The sequence below is a fragment of the Esox lucius genome, chromosome 19 (assembly GCF_011004845.1).
Source record: "Esox lucius isolate fEsoLuc1 chromosome 19, fEsoLuc1.pri, whole genome shotgun sequence".
NCBI classification, from domain to species: Eukaryota; Metazoa; Chordata; class Actinopteri; order Esociformes; family Esocidae; genus Esox; species Esox lucius.
The window spans coordinates 36668758-36687530 of NC_047587.1; the positions used below are offsets into that span (position 1 = coordinate 36668758).

The window sequence follows — 18773 nt, forward strand, 5'->3', positions numbered from 1 at the left end:
TTAAAGTTAACCATCTACATCCAACCTGTTAATCTGATGGGTAATGGCAAGAAATACAGCACCCTGGCTAGAGTTGGCGGCTGGCAGTGGGGTCAGAGTAACACAGGGCTAGAGACCGATAAGGGGTGTCTGGTGTCTGCATGAGGTAACTCTACTCCACTGAACTGTAATGCTTCCACCCGGCTGGCCAACCGCCCGCTCACACACTCAGTCTCACACGCTCGGCCTACATGAGGGCGGCCGCTGCCATGGCAACGCTGGGCCGCTGCAGGGCTTGTCAGAGAAGTCTGGTGTGGGGAATGGTGGAGCTGCACGGGCATGTCCTAGCTCAGGCTTCACCAGTAATACTGCTGCCATGCAAGACGCCAAAACAGTCAATAAAAAAGTTTTACAATCCTTGTGGAGACAAAATAATGATCATTCCCATTCAAAAACTTGTCTATCCAGTTTAGATGTAAATGTTTATCATACTAAAACCTCCCTGTGGCTGATTTAAAATGGGACTTTTTTTGCCCACCCTAGCCCTAAACCTAACCTTCGACATAATCCTTCATCACTGATCTGCTTGCGATGAAATGTTCCAAACATAGCTTACAATACGGCTCCTGCAAATAGAAAAAAAATATATATTTTGATCCTTCATGTAAAAGTGCCAAAAATGAATTGATTCCTTATTAAAAAAAAGAACATTAAGAACAAGTTTTGAAGGAAAACCTGAGTTTTGGTGTGGATACAGCACACTAGCACAAACTAATACAGAAAACAAACAAATCCTAATATCTAACGGAACTGTTTTATTTTAGGTTTCCTATAACGTAGATACTGAAGGTATCCAGTGAAGTTTTTGTCTGTCCTGAAACAAATCCTCATACATGATGTGTTTTGACTGAGACGGGATTCGAACGTGGGACTTGTTGTTCCGTGGTGAGCAGAACCACTACGCTATTTTACAGGCGGTAGTCAGTCAGACACTCACTCACGCAGCCAGTCAGTAAGAGACATGCTGCTTATGCAGTCCGGCAAAAAGGCACGGGCAAAATAAACTTACAGGTCACAAAACAAATCTATTCACAGTGAACACTCAGACTACTGACAAAACCTAACAGTGGTCTTCATGTCCAAGACAGACAGACAATGGTATGGCAGCCAAACACAAACACGCACAACTTCCATAGAAAAGCCAAACACAAACACGCACAACTTCCATTGAAAAGCCAAACACAAACACGCACAACTTCCATAGAAAAGCACAGACATTCCACAACACAAAGACAGCAGAGGGACCGTAGTTCACAACAGAGATGCTCAGACAGACACACTGAAGGGGTTTTAGGGGGTGTCTAATGTTTTCAAATGTCCCTGATGTTCAGCAGTTTCTCCTTTTTACCAACTGTGCCTTTGAGAAAATGGTAGGAAAAATGAATGATGCTATTTAACACAACTGTCTCATACAGAATGTAATTTATCATCTTTCTGTAGGAAGAATTTGACAGCAGCCAATTGTCCTGTTCTGACACAGTGAAACACAATGACACAGGAAGTTGGCACACAGCCATCCACACGCGCACACACACAGCCATCCACACGCGCACACACACAGCCATCCACACGCGCACACACACAGCCATCCACACGCGCACACACACAGCCATCCACACGCGCACACACACAGCCATCCACACGCGCACACACACAGCCAACCACACGCGCACACACACAGCCAACCACACGCGCACACACACAGCCATCCACACGCGCACACACACAGCCATCCACACGCGCACACACACAGCCATCCACATGCACACACACACACAGCCATCCACATGCACACACACACACACACAGCCATCCACATGCACACACACACACACACACACACACACACACACAGCCATCCACATGCACACACACACACACACACACACACACACAGCCATCCACACACACACACACACAGCCATCCACACACACACACACACACAGCCATCCACACACACACACACACACAGCCATCCACACACACACACACACACAGCCATCCACACACAGCCATCCACACACAGCCATCCACACACAGCCAACCACACACACACACACAGCCATCCACACACACACACACACACAGCCATCCACACAGCCATCCACACACACACACACACACACACACACACAGCCATCCACACAGCCATCCACACACACACACACAGCCATCCACACAGCCATCCACACACACACACACACACACACACAGCCATCCACACAGCCATCCACACACACACACACACACACACACACAGCCATCCACACACACACACACACACACAGCCATCCACACAGCCATCCACACACACACACACACACACAGCCATCCACACACACACACAGCCATCCACACACACACACAGCCATCCACACACACACACAGCCATCCACACACACACACACACACACAGCCATCCACACACACACACACACACAGCCATCCACACACACACACACACACAGCCATCCACACACAGCCATCCACACACAGCCATCCACACACAGCCAACCACACACACACACACAGCCATCCACACACACACACACACACAGCCATCCACACAGCCATCCACACACACACACACACACACACACACAGCCATCCACACAGCCATCCACACACACACACACAGCCATCCACACAGCCATCCACACACACACACACACACACACACACACAGCCATCCACACAGCCATCCACACACACACACACACACACACACACAGCCATCCACACACACACACACACACACAGCCATCCACACAGCCATCCACACACACACACACACACACAGCCATCCACACACACACACAGCCATCCACACACACACACAGCCATCCACACACACACACAGCCATCCACACACACACACACACACACAGCCATCCACACACACACACAGCCATCCACACACACACACAGCCATCCACACACAGCCATCCACACACACACACACAGCCATCCACACACACAGCCCCAATTTCTTATTAATTCTCTCATTCAAATCTTCTGACAAAAGGCAGACTGAAAGTAAGTGGTACATTAAATAATTTGAGAACCATTGTGTGTAGATTCAAAAAGTTATAACCGTTATGTGGCCTCACTTTAGCTGAACTCAAACACAATGACAATTCTTCTAACAGATGGTTCCTCAGAAGGATGTAGGCCAATGGTATTTTGTGCCACATGCCTTTGGTCCTGTCCCAAATCTTAGAAATGTGAACTAAAAAAGACAGATTTAGCAGAGAAAGAACGATGTGTACTCTTCAAAGGGGAATGATTGGAAAAACAGAGTGAAAATCAAGACTTCACAAGATGTGGAAAACCATGCTCAAACTACTCAGCTACATGCTTTAGTAACAATAATTGATGCTTTGGCGGTACAGGTAAAGGGGGGAAATGTTGTTTTGGCTGGGCTTTCGTGAATACCTTTGATGATTTAGTTCTAGAATCTTGTTCGTTTAGGTGGGTCACAATGTGTGAGAATTCCAAGCATAAGTGAATACTTTGCTACCGCTGTGCGGCAGGAACCAAAACTGAGGTTTTGCCAGGGCCATAATCATGTAATATATGAGGGACTTGACCATGGTTGTGTTGGCATTTTAGAAGAAATCCTTTGATGTTTTGGTTGTGCTACAATCCTACCCATTTGCTTAGGCTTGATTACATATGGATATTTTGACTGAGACATGGTTGTTTTGGCTGTGCTGTAAACAGAGTTGTTTGGCATACCGTATTGTTTGGCTTGCGTTGGGATGAGGATGCTGGTATGGTTAGGGAGTGGCTCCTGGAGACTGTCGACCCCACCGACGACATCTGAGGCTGAGAGTGACGTGGATTCTTCTTTTCCAGGGGTGGACTGGTGCCACCAGCCCCGCTCTCTGTCTCATCTAGCAGCACGGCATCCCACGGGTCCCCACCGGCAGGAACCCCCGCCACCAAAGCACCGCCAGGGGCCGCGGAGTTGCCCTCCTTGCCCTCAACTTTGCGCTTGTGGAGCGGATCCAGGTCCAGCCACTCAAACGGGTTGATGGCGGGGGGTTCCACGGCGGGTGGCGGGGGGTTGGGTGCCAGGGACACAGCACTGGTCACGGCAGAATCCAGATCGCTATTGGCCGACCTGCCATTCTTCAAGTATTCCGAGGTGCTGTGGATCTTGTCAAAAAGCCTGGCCATCTCTGGGGTAACGGCGGGCTGCTGGAACACAATGGCTCCTGGCTGCTGGATGGGAGCGAAGGTCATGAAGGAGGCCTGTTGGCTAGGCAGGCCCATGTAGGGTGGAATGGCTGGAGAAAAACCATTCTGGAAGGAGGTTTGCGGCTTGGGGAAAGGAGCGGAGGGGAACATGGGAGCTTGCTGGTGGGTGGGGGTAGACACGCAGGAGCCAATCGGGGTTGACAGCATGGAGGGCGTCCATTGGCCGCTGGTAAAGGGAGAGGGGATGCAGGTAGAATGACCCCCTGGGTAAGAGGCACTAAGGTCAAATCCCAGCAGTGAGAAAGGCCTTGACGCCTTGCTGCTGTTGGCCCCGAAACTGTTGTCTAGCAGGAGCTTCTCTAGCTCCTCGTTGGTCAGCTTGTCCACGTCGATGTTCTGGAACTTGTCCTTCTCTGCCTGCTTCTTGGCCTCTGGAAAGACAATGAGGTCCTTCTCCGGGCGGCTGGTGGTTGAAGGAGTAGGCCTGGGAGGGGCGACGGCGGGAAGGGTTTTTGTAGAGGAAGAAGAGGTGGAAGCGGCAGTGGAAGTAGTCACCGTCAGGGTGTTCCTCTTGTCCTTTTGTAATTTTGCTAAGGCCTCTGCCTCCATGCGAAGAGCCTCCTCCTTATCCACAGCCCCCTTGGGCTGCGCCACATCCAGCTTGAACCCATTACCACTGGATATCTGGGCCATGGTGTCAGCTTGAGGGTGCCATGTACGTAGGGTCTGTAGGTCAGAAGGAGATGCGCTTCTTCAAACACCTGGGAAAGGATGGGGATGAAAGATGCAGGTCAGAATACAGCCATAGAACATTTAACTACAACCACGATAAGGTTCATTTTCCACATTCAGTGAGTGATAAACATAGCTTTTTGAAAAACTGTAACACAAAAAAATTGCTGAGAGTTCCTACTACCATTAAGCTAGATATTGTATTCCTCTTTGTAAACAAGCTTTCCATTACCATAAGTTGCCAGTTAAATTAACTGAGAAGACATTTTGGTTTACAGCAATTACATGGGAGCAATTAGGGTTCACCAACTTACTCCGGGACAGAACAAGTTCACAAAAAAGGTACACCTTGTTGGCTTGGGGATTTCATCCAGCAACATTTTGTTTACCAGTATGAGTGGTCTGATGATCTAACCACTAAACAACCTGCAGCCCATGGAGCCAGAAACCGGCTGAAATCTTTAAGTATCAATGTGGCTCAACATGTAGACACAGCAGGGAGAAAAACTAAACCTATGAGTCATGCTGCCTTGGAAATCTTGGACACTAAGCAAATAATGCACAGTCAGGTAAAACACACTTCCCTTCGGCCAAGTCTGACACCTCAGAGTAGTTTTTATTGGCCAGTAAGAAAAATATACAAAGCAGGTTAGTATAAGTAATGAGGCAGCAATAAATAAGAGTTCGAATTTGGTTGAGATAAATTGTAAAGATTTTCCCGATTGCGACGCAAATATATCTAGACTCATCCAAGCCTGACCTGAGAACAGTTCTGATTTCTCATAAAACAGTTCTGGCAAGGGTAAGGTTGTCCATAAAAGTCATGTTATGGTGTTATGCACCTGGCTAGAACAAACACTGTCACATGGTCACACACTAAAGTAAGTACAATGTGTTTCGAAATAGAATATTCTTATTAGTGATTTCACTGTGTAGTTTCAGTACAAATCTATGCGTCGACTGATCATTATAGTTACCGTGTTTTGGTCCTACTTTTTTTGGCCAGTCTGTGTAACAGAGGTCAAGAGAATCAGGTCCCACTGTAAACCTATACACACATCAACCCCAAACCCATTTAATTTAAATGAATCCTCTGTTGCACACTGCAACCAGCAATGGCCATATCATCCGAGGCTTTGTTCCTCATGACCATTGACATGTACAGTTGGAAATAATCATACAACCATAACGATCTGGGTAATAGAAGTGCATCAGGTGATATTATACAAGCATTTCAAAGACAGGTAAAGTAGCATAATTATGACACCAGAACCTGAGAAAATTATAATAATGTAAATCCCCGTTTATGAGCCACACCATGTATAAACTGCACCATTCATTTTATAGCTTTGTATGTACAGTGGATATAAAAGTATACAGACCCCTGTTAAAATGCCAGGTTCGTGTGATGTAAAAGAATGAAACAAAGATAAATCATGTCAGTGAACAATTCAATTGGAGAAAAAAAAAAACATACATCTTTGAGGGTAAAAAATAAAAACCTCATAATAACCTGGTTGCACAAGTGTGCCCACCCTTAAACTAATACTTTGTTGAAGCACCTTTTGATTTTATTACAGCACTCAGTCTTTTTGGGTAGGAGTCTATTAGCATGGCACATCTTGACGTGGCAATATTTGCCCACTCTTCTTTGCAAAAGGGCTCCAAATCTGTCAGATTGCGAGGACTTCTCCTGTACACATCCCTCTTCAGATCACCCCACAAATGTTCAATTGGATTCAGGTCTGGGCTCTGGCTGGGCCATTCCAAAATGTTAATCTTCTTCTGGTGAAGCCATGCTTTTGTGGATTTGGATGTGTGCTTTGGGTCATTGTTTTGCTGAAAGGTGAATTTCCTCTTCATCTTCAGCTTTCTAATGGACCCCTGAAGGTTTTGTGCCAAAATTGTCTGGTATTTGGAACTGTTCATATTTCCCTCCACCCTGACTAAGGCCCTGGTTCCAGCTGAAGAGAAACCGCCCCAAAGCATGATTCTGCCACCTCCATGCTTCACTGTGGGTATGGTGTTCTTTGGGTGATGTGCAGTGTTGTTTTTGCGCCAAACATACCTTTTGGAATTATGGCCAAAAAGTTCAACCCTGATTTCATCAGACCATAACACATTTTCCCATGTGCTTTTGAGGGACTTGATGTTTGTTTTTGCAAACTTCAGCTGGGCTTGGATATTTTTCTTGTAAGAAAAGGCCGTCTTGCCATCCTACCCCATAGCCCATTCATGAAGAATACAGGTGCACTTATTGAATTTCAATAAGTGCACCCTAAAGACCAAGTTGCCTCTCAAAAAGGTCAATACTTTCTATGGGGCACCGCACCCACAGTCACACAGTTCACAAGTAACGTGGTCACATGACAACACTAGGCTATGTACATTATATCATCATGTTGCGTGCACATGTGAGAAAACAATGAGCATGAGAAAACGATGAGCCCATCAATTTTTGCAATCAGTTTGAAGGCTATACAAGTTAAATTTGTTTCTTGTTTTTATTTTATGAAAAAAACTGATTCAAAGTATGGCAGCTGCCATACCCAATTGACGCCTAAGGATTCATTGTACATTAACATGAAACATCTGTCATAGGGGCTACCAAGATTTATTTGTTGAAGAATAAAATACATTTTTGAAAACCCTGTAACGCCTGTTGTATCATATTGGCTACCTGAGATTCTGAGACCTCTACATCGTCAAGTAATCATCTGTGAAAACGTTGGCCGGTGGAAACACTTTTAAAAATGTCAACTTGTGTATCAGCTGTATTAAGATACATGTATTAAAAAGAGAGACTGCTGTGCTCTTCACAGTAACCTTTTCTAAAATCTGTATTTCATATAGATTTTTTATCAGTTTTTACTGAAGTAGTGTTTTTAAGTGACAAATCTGCCTTAACGCATTGTAACAGTCGCTGTAGCACCACTAAACTGGTAGGCTACTTTTGTTCTAGGATTTTGTTTACAGTTGAGCACATTCTAACTAGGTCATTTCAACAACTCTTCTCTGACTCATTATTGATTAGCATAACATTCGAAGTTGGAGTTGGTACATGGTTGTGCATGCTAACTAATCATTCACCATGTTACAGATTCTAAGCATCATGCCATGAGTGTCATAGAAACTTAAAAGCAAAATAAATCCCTAGTCAGCCTCAATTTATTTAATTATAGGGATGTTGCTATATCAGGCTATTTGCCTACTTCAGCTATTCTTAAAGCAGCATGTTAACATTCTTAGCAATGTCTTACCTTTCCTTATTCCTCCTTACCTAAATGATGGGTGAATTCCAACCAGTTAAAGCATACTAGTGGTATTTTAGCATACTATGTCAAGTTCTAATTAATTAAACATTTATCAAAGCTGTTTAGGATAACCGAAGAGCCTGTAAAACATCTGTTGCTATTTGCAATTCATAAAACTGCACATGCTTTCTATTCCTTTTTCCTATAATTATTTAAGAGAACATTGTGCATGACACCTATATAATACATTTAAATCCCATAAATTGATTAATCACAATAAAAATCTACAGATATCAAAACAGATATCAAATCATATCAAATGATTTGCTAGTTGCAGCCCTAGTTGTGAGAAACATCTTCCAGCAACATGTTGTTGCATTCACTGAGGTAAAAATGACAAAGCTTGAAATAAATCTCCAAAAACTCCATCAGTACACTCAGTCAGGTTTTTCTCACCAGCATATAGAGTGGTAGAAGAGATTCCGCTGGTGGTAATCCAATCGCACCAGTAGCAGCAACAACACTCAAACATTTGTCAAACAGAAAGTGCACTCAGGGAAGATACAGCGGGATTTGGCACCAAGCCCATATGTAGCACTCCAAATAAAGTCACACCACCCCCTCCCACCCTCCAGAAAATGTTGAGCTCTATAATTAAATTCTACACATTTTGACACTTGGAGAGAAACTTTTAGTTTTATAATCAGTTTGAAATTGTGCATCTTGCATACTATCTTTTGACCAAACATTATCTATTTAAGCAATAAACCATGGTAATTACATCATCAGCATTCAGGATCCAAAGCAACCAGTTTATCATTTTTATATAGCCTTAATTCAAGGCCTGAAAACCACAATTTCTGCTCTTTGTTTACTTGAATCCACTAAAGAAGCTCCATTTACAAAACTATGAATTTTGGATTTATATATTGGCCAGTCAACGATAGGCTATACCCCCTATTCCAACTGAATTTCCCTTTCTGTGTCTCATCTCTAGACAATTCAATTGAAAACAAATGTTTGGGGGCCCTTGTTTTCTAAAGAAAAATCAAAAAAATTAGTCCATAAAAATAACAATAGAAATACAGTGTTGACAATGTTCTAAATGATTATTGCCACTGGAAACTAGTGATTTTTATGGAATATCCACATAGGGGTACTGAGGCCCATTATGAGCAACCATCAGTCCTGTGTTCCAATGGCACGTTGTGTTTGCTAATCCAAGTTTATCATTTTAAAAAGCTATGTGGTCATTAGAAAAGCCTTTTGCAATAATATTCGCACAGAAGCAATAAAACTGGCCATTAGACTAGCTGAGTATCTGAAGTATCAGAAATTCTGGGTTTGATTACAGGCTCAAAAAGGCCAGAAACAAATAACTTTATTCTGAAACTTGCCAGTCTATTGTTGTTATGAGAAATTAAGGCTATTGAATGTGAGAAATCGCCAAGAAACTGAAGATATTTTTGTACTACTCCCTTCACAGAACAATGCAAACTGGCACTGGTGCACAACTCAGCATGAGGACAAATACATTAGATTGTCTAATTTGAGAAACAGAACACAAAACACAAGTCTCAACATTGACAGTGAAGAGGCAACTCCGGGATGCTGGCCTTCTAGGCAGAGTTCCAAAGAAAAAGCCATATCTCCGACTGGCTTAAGATTGGCAAAAGAAAAGAGACACTGGACCAGAGAATATTTCTCGTGGTCTGAGGATCCATTAAGTAACTTTTGACAAACTAAAAGTGGGCAGTCAAGTGCTTTGTACTGTCTTCTGTATGGCCACTCTCATACAAGGCTTGACGGTTGTCCTTCAGGGAGGTTCTCCCATCTTCTCTGGAGCTCTGTCAGAGTGACCATCAGGTTCTTGGTGACATCCCTTACCAAGGTCCTTTCCCCCCAATTGCTCAATTTGGCCAGGTAGCCAGCTCTAGGAAGAGTGATAGTGGTTAAAAACGTCTTCCATTTGAAAATGATGTGTTTTTGCGGACCTTCAATGCTGGTATCCTTCTCTAGATCTGTGCCTTGACATAATCCTGTCTCAGTGCTCGATTTTAAAATAGCTTAATCGAAGGATGGATTATTCTGTCCTTTTGCAAAATAGTGTGTTCCAATTTAGCCTAATTGGTTACTTTGTATTGAAACAAATGACATAGGTTTTTTGACTGCATCTAAAAGCCAACCTTACACAGTTAGATCAAGAAAGAAAACCAAGGCAAGCCTATTTCAGCAGGCCTGCGGTCAGAAGTGACTGTGGTGAGCCAGGGTGGGGGCTTGAAGAGCAGCTATTTATGGGCCAAGTCTAGATACCTAGTAGTCAGTAGACATGTTTTGAGTAATTACCATGAATTTATAACACAAGAACATACAAGCATTTTAATCATATTGCAATGCCATATTGGCGATCTCCCACAGTCTAGACAAGTGTCATGAAATAGATTTAAGCTGTCAGTGGGGAACAATTCAGTAAACATGGGCTTGCATTTGATCCTACAACACGTTGATAATGCAACGGTCCAATTTTGGATTTTAGCTCTGCATTTAACACCATCACACCAGAAACTCTGGGAACCACTCAGCCTTCAGTTTCTGTTCATTTCTGGGATGTTATTTGATTTCATAGCAACAATAAGAATGTCAATATGGTATTGCAAAATCAGTTAAATGGTTGCCTGTGTGTTATAAAGGCAAAAGGTAATTACATAACATCAGCCAGCTAGGTCCATGTCTCTAACCACTATACTACTGAACAGTGAAAAGTTACTACGCAAAATGTCCAAATTATTAAAGACATGCATGTCACACTAGGGGTGGGAATCGTTAAGGACCTCATGATTCGATTTCAAACAGATTTTCGATTTAATTAGATTCCCATTCAATTATGATCAATAGCAATTTTTGCCAAATCACAAATTCACTATTTAAATCACACTTAAAACATGTACCAACTTCTTTTTTATTGAATATACGGACATGAAATTCAAGTAATTTCAAACGCAGTACAACAACTGAAAACCACTTTTTTTATATACACAAAAGGACAGGCTAAAGCTAGGCTAAGAAAGTAGTAGTAGCCCGGCCCTACACATTGCAAACAGCACTCAAAATGTAGTAATAAAAATAAAAAGTGCACCCACACATTGGGACCGGTAAGAAATGATATACATTTTCACAAGGGGACACCTGGGCCCCATTGTATGCACCATATTTCGAAAGCCTCATTTTCAACTAAACTGTAAGGGCGCAGATCTTTGATGATGGTAGTCTATCAACTATTTTCTTTGCATGCTCCCAATTCTGGGGAAGTTTAAAAATGTGGTGCAGAGTTCGCCGTTTGCTCTTGATTAAATTCTGTTGTTTTCCCTTCATCTCTGGGTGATAGGGTTTTACGGTCAACCGGATATTCCTCAATAGCCAAAAAATCTGAACGGTACGGTATCATCTTTCTCCTATTTTCGGTACCACAAGACAATAGGGTGCTGTTCAGCTAAGTTTGGTAAATGTCGACCGCAGTTCAGCCTGAGAGACAATTTGGTATCATTGAATGTAATCATATTTGTATGGAACAAAATGTAAAATAAAATGTTTAAAATAACATTATAGATCATTTTTTCACACGCTTAATTTCCTCTATAATTTATGGTGTTCTAATTGTTGCTAAAGTATCGATACCAAGGTACCAGAGCTGGTATCGAACGGAAGCCAACATGTTGGTTTCAGGGCAACCCTACTGGGTGATAGTGTGCTCATGTTAGTAAACCCTCATGTTAGTAGTATTACCACAATACTTCAACTTAGAGGGGCAATGTTTGCATGGCAAGTGACACTAATCAAGCATATTCTTGCCTTGAATTATTATGAAATCCAAATTAGGCCCACACACTTGCATTCATTGAAGGTCAAATTTGAAGTTTAGCAGGGTTCACCATACTTGATAAAGTCCATAATTAGAGGATCATTGCGCATCAACAGTCACTGTTGTTCTCTGGTTGACAGGAGAAAACAAAATAATTAACTATTTAAAAATGTTTTTAAATGCGATTACAATAGTTAAACTAGATTTGAACATACTACCAATTAAGTTACTGGGGCTTGCATTAACTCTTTCAATGTAGATTTTGGTCACTACATTGGTACTGCAAACTTTTCAGAGCTGTTTATGAAAAGCTGCAACAAATCCTGTTGCTCAAGTGATTTTTGTAATTGTTTGCGGTGTAAATAGCTGATAAGGAAATAAATATTTGAATTACTCCAAAAGTAATTCCAAGTTAGCAAATATTTTTGTGTGCAACATTATTTACAACTATAAAAAACATATGTCGTTGTTTTACCTTCATACCAGCCCTGGGCTCAAAGTATTTGCCTGCCTTACCTGTTCACAAGCTACACGTCTGGTTACGTGGATCTGAATCCACAACATGTGCGTAGTCTGCAGCGCAAAAAGCATATTTCGGAAATTGTTGGAAAATTACCGGTATATCGTAACTCCACCGTACACGTGTGTATTAAACTGTAGGGGGTGTACTGAACGGTTTGGTAACATACCGTGTACCGTTGCATCCCTAGTAGCTACTGATGCTTTTAACCCGCTCCTTCTGAGCTAATCTTTCCTGTCCCTAAGCAGATTGGATACCCGGTCTACTGGTTGTGCATATCTAACCATTACGCTATTTAACAATGTGTAGTCACTCAGTCAAAAGTACAATTTGTGCTATAGGTGTGACAAGACTTATTGATCAGATTGATCACTATAAGAAAAATAACAAATGTCATTATCACAAAGTGAAACATGGCAGCGGCCATGTAATGTATGGGAACATACCTAACATTGAAGAAGTATAAACATGTGCAAAACCAACTTGCATGGTACTAGAGTATGAATGATGCAACGTGCACCTGAAGAGAAAATGAACACATTGGAGCCATTATGACAGAGGAGTAAATCAGCATGATCAGTGCAATGTAGAAGTGGGCCATTGTTTGCTTTTTAGAGAGCTCATTGTAGTTCAGCTTCAAGGCATCGGTTTGGTTTTTTAAGTGAGATGTCGCTCATCTCTAATGCATGGTGAATCAATGAAAGTTAGCACCACAAATGTGGTGGCCTACCTGAATGGGTGGAATTTTTTGCAGCCGAGCTACAGATGAATGATGCATGTCAAAGTTGATGAATCCCACATTACTATAAAACCACTGTTCAATGTGTTGATGTTCATACATTCTTTGTTGACTATCCCAATGTAATACATGTGTCAATGATTAGAGGCGTTAAGTACAAGTTCAGGATTTGTACACAAGAGAATATTTATTTCTGTACCTTTTCCTAAATTTGATCAGCTGCCAAAATTCTGGTATGTAGAATGTTATCTTAGAAATTAATGCAATTTAGTTTAGTACATTTAAATAAAATACAACATTTTGAACAATATATCAAATTGGCTTATTTGTATCACCCATGGGCTTAAAAGGTAAGCATGACAGATTCATTATTTAACAACACCAATATTTAACACTGTTTTTTGGATTCAATTTAATTTATTGCACTCCTTATGAATATCCAAGTAGTTTTCAGGTAATTGCAAAAAAAACCTGGCTGTTCCTATCAAGACTATTGAAGACTGGGGCACCAACTTGTCTTTAGAACGTATTCTGAAGGTACTACTTTAAAACAAAAACAAACCCACTACTGCTTGGTGGACAGAAGTGAGAAGAATAAAGAAGTCATACAAGTATCATATACAGTCCTGTAAAATGCATGATTAGCATCAATTTGACAGTATTTATGTTGTTGCAACCCCCCATATGGTGATCCTCTGAGCAGATTTAGCAGTCATCTTTACAAAACTCTCCATCAGTCAGACTGTCCATTAGTGTTAGCAGTGTGGAAAAGGTTAGAAAACAATTCTACCAAACGTCAATGAGTATGCAGACATCTTTACTCAACTGCTACTCAAAATTGTCCTATAACATCAATGTAATCTAATGTTAGCCACTACAATTTCAGAAATACACCTTACTTCTGCAAAACTGTCTCATTTTCATATGGAGAAATGCTGCAAACACGGACAAGGCTGTCTAATTCATCAGATATCTCACAATGTATATTTTATATGTCCAATTCAGACACAATTTTAAGCAGGAGAACCTGCCCTTTTTAAGATACGACAGGTTCCTTAATTTTGCTCAATCTCACTGTAATAACATGCTAATCACAAAAGCTTTTTCCAAGTTGAAACTGAGCTCCACCCATTATTTCCTAGGGAGAGGCATGCAGATCTGCTAACACAAATATCAACATGCATATAGCCTGAAATTATGATTTATTTAATACTTCTTCTTATTGCAGATGTAATCACAATTAATACTGTAACGGTGCGGATGTTTACTTCATTTGCCAGTTGTGATTTTTTAATTTTGTTATTAAATGCGATTACAATAGTAAAACTAGATTTGAACATACTACAAGTAAAGTTACTGGGGCTTGCATTACCTCTTTCAAAGTAGTACTACATTGGCACTGCAAACTTTTCAAAGTGCCATTGGAGCTGTTCATGAAAAGCTGCAACAAATCCTGTTGCTCAAGTGATTTTTGTAATTGTTTCCAGTGTAAATAGCTGATAAGGAAATAAATATTAGAAATATTTAAACTTTTTGTCTATCTTTCTGGGAAAGTGGGTTAAACGGCAGCTATTTGGGAAAATGTGTGTTGCTACGGTTACTCAGGTTGAAGTAGATGGAATTTGGTAAGAGATATTTTTGTATTTATTTCAGATATAAATAGATGAGAATTATATCTACATGTAAATTCATGTTGTTGTATCTGGTTCAAAAAGTATTTTCATTTAGAGCTGTTTCTGAAAATATTGTCACAAAACACTTTGCTACGGTTACTCCAGCAGCAGTATTTTGAGTTTGGTTACAGATATTTTAGTACTTTTTTTCCTGGTTTTTCTGATATTAATAGCTGAGAATTAGAGAAATATATGAAACATCCTTACTTTTTGTCCATCTTGCTGGGAAAGTGAGTTAAGCGGTCACTGTTTGGAAAATATTGCTAAAAACGCATTGCCATGGTTACTGCAGTTGTAATATCTCAAGTTTAGTAAAAGTGATTTTTGTAATTGTTTGAGATTTGAAAAGCTGAGAAAAAGATCAAGATATGTAATGCTAACTTTTTGTCTTTCATTTGAAAAGAGGTCCCAATTGCAGATTTTGGAAAAAAGCTAGTTAACTTTGTTTCTTAAATCGTGTTGTTTTCAGAATAAGATTTTCATGCAATTTTTTTTAGATTACAATAGCTGAGAATGTGACGATGCTTGCAATCTTTTAAATGTTTCTCTAGTAGTTTGGAAAGGTCTCCATGTAAAAATACTGAACTGTGGTAGTTATCTAGTTAAGTAGGGCTTGTTGGCGATCAGGTTTTAACATAGACTGTAAAAAAAAAAAAAACATCACCCATAGGTGAACTGTTTTGAAGTTCATTTATGGCAGAGATTAACATCACCATTTTGCCACCGTGTCACATTTTCAGATAACCAAAAAAGGGCACAAAAGGTGGGACATGAGTGCAGCTGAGGTGCCTGGTTGCTTAAACAATACCCAACTAGCACGATTTTAGCACGAAGTTAGCAAAAGCTAAGAAGCTAGGCTAAATGCTACCAGTATGTTACTCTGCATTGCTAGTGGTTGCTAGTGGGTGGTGGGTAGCCATTCACCGTAACGTTATCAGTTTACAATTGAGGTAAGTTAAACTGAAACTGTATAACAAAACTAAGGCTTAAAATGCTTCAGCTTTTTTTAAATATATAAATGTGGTAATTTTGCAACTCTAGATTTTGTCGAGACGATAGACTATTAAAAACAGGTAGGGACTTCAGATTAGATATTAGATTTTCACATAACTTTAGTTATGAGCATAGACTGTATGGTTATGAGTCATTTATTGGGATCTTAGCAGAGGCGATAGCAAAAGGACAAAACGCTAGGTTGACACGAGTGACAGTGCCAACACTACACCTGTCACTCAATAAGCCACGCCCCTAATTATAATATTTAATATAATTTAAACGGATGAGTTATAAAATAATTCACCCCCCCACAGCTGCCAAAAAAGAGGGAAATAATCAGGCGGTAATTTTTTTTATTTCTGCTGTAAAGTTGGGCATTTTGCCATAGAGATCTATGGAGACAGCTCCCTCTTGCAGCCAGCCTCAAGTGGCCTTTTTATGAAATGGTTCTTCTGGGTAGGCTTATTTCAGCCTCGGAGTTGGCCCCCTGGTTTTTACTGATTTTTCATCTTAATGCTTGACAAACCCTTAAAAGGAAGTGGGTGAAATTAACAGTTTAAAAAAGCAGTTGGGAAAAAAGCAATGGGAATGGCTCAAAGTGGTGCTCTAAAACTATGTTGGACCAAATTTTCAAATAACTTCAAAAAAGATCTAAGAATATTGTTTATTACCCTGAGGTCTAAATAATTAGGGCTAAAAAGAAAGATGATACAGGGAGCTAGCTACTACCGTTTCTTCTTCAGTGGAAATGTCTGCTTCTCTTAAATTAATAATTTAAGGATGCACGGATTGTGACAAGAAATAACATCCTGAGCCTGAACAGAAAGTGTTCACTAGGTTGAGTAGAAGGGTAAATATTCAATTTCAAATTGCCTAATAAAAATAAATGAAGATGACTGCCTCTACAGATCTGCACTAAACACTAATAAGCTACTGGAAAGCAGATCAAAGTACAAGAAAAACATCTTTAAGAGAGGAATAAGTAACCAGGTCATGCTTATAGCTTCTAAAAATGCAGTTTGTACAGTACAGTGAAGACTACTGGCCAGGCCAATACAACTTGCAGATATTCCAGCTGGTTTGGGTCTAGAATTATCAATTGGTCAACTGACTTAAGTGTTGATACTTAAAGACCAACACAGGGGAAGAAAATCTGTTAAACACTGAGTCTTTCGCAATTTGGAAACAGAAAACCATGTTGGTTCACTGAGGCCAATAAACGATTCCAACTCAAAAGATAATGTTAGTCTCCAGAGTAGGGGTAGGCTGACTCTGTGATCCAATGCTCCAGTATTTGTATAGATTGTGGACTTGTGGATTGAGGAATCATATTCTGACAGATTTTTTATTTTATTTTAAAACACTAACACTCAAAATGTATTATTTCAAGGCGACATTGGTTTGAAGTTGGAAAGTATATGGAAGGGAAATATAAATGTATGTTGCTTGCATAAGTATTCAACCCTCAAAATTAAATAAATAGCTGGTAGAGCCACCTCCTGCTGCATAGTTTCAAGTCTTTTTATATATACACCAACTAAGCACACAGTGTGAGAGTAATTTTGGCTCATTCTATTTGGAAGATTTGCTCTATGTTATCCAGGTTAGTTAGATCAGTGTTTTTCAACCCTGCTTCTGGAGGCACCCCACCCAGCATGTTTTAGATCTCTCTCTGCCCAAATATACCTGATGTAGCTCATCAAGGACTTGATAATGAGCTGATTATTTGAATCAGGTGTGGATAGAGCAGGAAGAGATCTAAAACATGCAGGGCGGTGCACCTTCGGGGATCAGGGTTGAAAAACAGAGTTAGATGACATTGGTGGAAAATCTTTATAAATAATGGCACAAATGTTCCATGCCACTTAGATCAGGACTTTGATTGGGCTGCTGTAGAACATTCACCTTTTTGTTTACAATGACTTCAACATGTCTTTGGCCGTTTGCTTGTGGTAATTTTCTTGTAAATGTAAATTTCCTCCCAAGTTAAAAATGTTTAGCGGACTGAAGGTTCTATTGCAGTTTTTCCCTGTATTTTGCTCCAATTTTAAAAATACACTCAGTCCCTGCTGATGAGAAGCATCCCCATAGCATGATGCTGCCACCATCATACTTGACAGCATCATGTTATTTAGGCACCACACATCATTGTTATTAAGGCACCACATATAGTGCAGTGAGTTTTAGCAAAAAATTTCTAGATCTCAAAAACATTTCCAACATTAGAGCTGGATCACTCATGATTTTTGAATAACAGCTTCTTCCTTGCCACCCCCCAATACAGACACATTCTACACAGAGCTCTTGATATAATCGATTGATTCACTTGATTCCAACCATTGAACTCTGTAGCTCGTTTGACGTGACTGATAGCCTCAGCGGCTTCGTTTAGAAGTTCTGAAGGACAGCCTGTTCTTCCACTTCCTGATTATTGATCTAACTGTGCTAACTGATATCCAAACACTTGAGTATTATTTTGCACCCTTTTCCTAATCCTATGCATTTGTATTACATCATCTCTACCTTCTGTAGAATTATCTTTGCTCTTAAATTTTCCATTGCATTCCCAATGACCATTTAACATAGATTTATTTATCAAGGAAAAGTGACAGGAATTTTAATAGTACACAGGTGGAGGCTAATGGTAAGGTAACGGTGTCCTCATCAGGGCCAATTCTTTAATCTCTGTACATGGAGAGATTCCACATCACAGGAGTTGACATACGCAAGCAACATTTTTCAGACTGTTTGTTTATT

At 40.6% G+C, this 18773-nt stretch overlaps 1 protein-coding gene across 1 annotated transcript in view; it reads right to left on the reverse strand.

The window, feature by feature from the left end:
• Nucleotides 1–18773, reverse strand: part of pik3c2a (phosphatidylinositol-4-phosphate 3-kinase, catalytic subunit type 2 alpha) — a 65903-nt gene that overhangs the window by 45625 nt on the left and 1505 nt on the right. The window contains exon 2 of the mRNA XM_029114998.2: nt 3779–5004. Coding sequence (XP_028970831.1) covers nt 3779–4936 — 1158 coding nt within the window. The 5' untranslated portion in view covers nt 4937–5004. The remainder of the gene's footprint in view (nt 1–3778; nt 5005–18773) is intronic.